The sequence below is a fragment of the Mus pahari genome, chromosome 10 (genome assembly GCF_900095145.1).
Source record: "Mus pahari chromosome 10, PAHARI_EIJ_v1.1, whole genome shotgun sequence".
Classification (NCBI taxonomy): domain Eukaryota; kingdom Metazoa; phylum Chordata; class Mammalia; order Rodentia; family Muridae; genus Mus; species Mus pahari.
Window position 1 is genome coordinate 101,241,425 of NC_034599.1, and position 2,921 is coordinate 101,244,345.

General features: G+C 46.4%; 1 protein-coding gene across 2 annotated transcripts in view; it reads right to left on the reverse strand.

The window, feature by feature from the left end:
* Rbm5 (RNA binding motif protein 5) overlaps window positions 1–2,424 on the reverse strand; it is a 30,339-nt gene extending 27,915 nt beyond the window's left edge. Inside the window, exons 1-2 of one of the 2 annotated variants that reach the window (XM_021205923.2) lie at window positions 2,307–2,424; window positions 956–1,023 (exon numbers count right to left, since the gene is read on the reverse strand). In XM_021205923.2, coding sequence (XP_021061582.1) covers window positions 956–972 — 17 coding nt within the window. In that variant the 5' untranslated portion in view covers window positions 973–1,023; window positions 2,307–2,424. Of the gene's footprint in view, window positions 1–955; window positions 1,024–1,973 lie in introns of both variants that reach the window. The other variant, XM_029542854.1, reaches the window with a different exon arrangement.
* Between the last annotated feature and the right edge of the window lie 497 nt (window positions 2,425–2,921).

Consider the following 2,921-nt stretch of genomic DNA (forward strand, 5'->3'; position numbering starts at 1 on the left):
CACTTTGTAGACCAGGCTGGCCTCGAACTCAGAAATCCGCCTGCCTCTGCCTCCTGAGTGCTGGGATTAAAGGCGTGCGCCACCACGCCCGGCTTAAATCATTTTTGGATGTCAATCTCATCCATCACAAGAACTGACATCTCAATAAAAAGATTATGTGAAGGCTATGTTAAGTCAAATGATTTGAGGTCTCCATAGTCACAGTTGCTGAAACAGCCAACAGTTTTCATCTTTGTTTAGTGTATTTGGACCTACTGATACTCAAGCCTCATGAACCACTGACAGGCTAGCTGCAGCCCCAGCCCTAACCTGTTCTATGTTAACTCTAGCTTTTCCCTTTCTCAGCGGTCCTGATGTAAGCCACACTCCCAGGCTGCTCAGCTCTTGGGAGCCTCTGGGCCCACTGTATCTATCACTAGGGAATAACAAGGACTGGCACTCGCTCACTGCTTCTCAAGCAGGCTCTGAATAGCTCCTGCCCACAGCTGGAACTTTCCATGGCCTGCTCCACACCGCTTTCCTTAACCTAGTTCTTAGGCTTTGGATTGCACCTCAGACAATACTTTCCCCAAGACGCGTCCCTGTTCTTCTCATGTGCCCAGACAGTACTTTACACTGTTTATCCTAACTGTTAACTCTCACTAGACTGAAGCTTGTGAGAACAGCAGAATCAGGAAAGTAGTCATTTGGAACACTTGAAACACAATAAACATTTAAATATTTGTTTGTGAAATGAATAATTTATTACTGTTGTTGTTGTTTTTTTCTTTTTACAGACAGGCCTTTTCTATGTAGCCCTGGCTGGCCTTGAACTCAGTGAGATTTGCCTGTCAATATGGGGGTTAAAATCTGTAAGTTGCCATCACCACACAGGGCTGAATAAACAATTTTAAACAAATATTTCAGTCCCAACTAAGTTGTTAAGATCAAAGGCATGTCATGCATTAAAACTCACCTTTTGTCTGAACCCATTGTCTCACTGAAGGTCTAGCACACTGCTTCGAAACGCTTATTTTTTTCCCCCTAGGGGTAGGGAAGAGAAAAATTGCAAATTTCAGAGATCACTTAACTTAAGAACCCTACAAACTGGGATAGAAACTGTGGCTAATACTTAACAATGACTAAAATGAGGAAGGAAAAGGAGGCTGTCAACACCAAGTAGTGCTATAATTTTGTTAAGAAGCAGGAAAATGAAGGACACTTTAACATACTAAGATTATATATTCAATAAGAACCTCAAGAAGGGTGAAGGCTTTAGACACTTTGGATACTCCTACTACGATTACAAAGCAAAAAGCTCCTTATTTTCATAACCAAAGCAACGCTATTTATTGAGATGGACAATGGTTAAAACATTCATCCAAGTGTCTTCATTAATATAAAATTCAACACTAAAATCGTAACACAATCTCAAATTTTTCTGACAAAAACTTAGAAGCTGCAATGCTGATTTGATTGAAATTTACATATATAACACAACGCCTGATCTCAATCTATTTCAGTAAGACAAGACCAAACCTTGACTCGGCTTAATATCTGTGTATCAATAACACCTATGTCGTGGACCAGCCCTGATCGACACAGGCCACCGAGTGACCCACAGCCTTTCCCCGGCCGATGGGCCGTAATAAAACATCACACAGCTATACTCTCAGATGCCTGTGATGTCCCAGAAACTATAGTTACAGCCATTTCTAGAATCTGGTCTTTAAAGCAAACACTTAACGAACATTCGTTGACTTAAAAAAAATAAAAGAGACATCGAGTGATTCAAGTTCCGGGGTCGAACGGCTACGGCTGTCCCTTGTTTCGCCGGAGATGCCCGCACCCACCTCCGAGGGAGGTTGCCCATGCCCACCTCCGCGGGGTATCGCAGCCGAGATGGCGGCGCTAAGACCAGTGCAACTGAATCCGGCAATCAGTCCATCTTTCCTATCTTCCATCCATCCCTCCCCACACCCATTCCCAACCACCTTTCGCGGAGCGAGTTTCAGTTGTAGATGCAGGGCGATGATGGCTTAAGAGACTGCCAGGCGCTCCACAGCTCCGCACGACAGGGGATTCGGGACAACGTCCCAGCAAGAGACAAACAATTCCAAAGAGGCGGGTCGAGGACCGGGCTAGGGAGCGACCTATGAAAGCCAGCAGAGCCAGAGGCGAGGAGGGGCGCGGCCCTCAAGCGCTTGCTTAGTTTAGTTCCTTCAAAGACGCGGTGGAGCGGTCACCTCTGGCGGCTGACAGGCAGACTTAAGGGACAGCACCAATGGCAAAATTACTGGGGTGTAATGGACGGCAGCCGCACTCACCCCCACAGAGGGAACAAAGCAGGAGCAGAAGCGGCTCTGCGCCCCAGAACCTCCTACAAGGTTCGGCCGCTCCACAAAATGGCGTCTCTACCGACCGTCTTCTCCTACCCACAGTTCCTCGCGCGTCGACCTTCCCCCACCTCCCACCCTACCCGCCTCTCCAGAGGCGTCCAATCAGCGAGGGTGCCCGACTGCGCGAGGGCTGCCGGGAAGTGTGGTCGCCCAGGCAGCCTGTCACTAGACCCTGCGTTAATTTTTTGCGTATTTCATCTGCTCCATGACAAAGCTGCCATTCAGCTTCTGAGAACCCGGATGTGAACTTTACCAGCGCTTGACACATTGTAAAACATAATCCAGCTCGTAGAGAAGGCATACTACTGATTACTTCCCTAGAGGCTAGGGTAGACTTTGTGCAGGGGTCTTCACAAATAACTTTTAATTCACTGTGAGGATATGCACCTGTAATTGCACTCCAGTTAACGAAGCAGAAGGATTGCCATAGGTTTGAAGCCATTTGGACAACTTTATTCTCTCTCCTAGGTCAAGTCATTAGTGTCTTTTTTTTTTTTTTTTTTTTTTTTTTGGTTTTTCGAGACAGGGTTTCTCTGTGTGTAG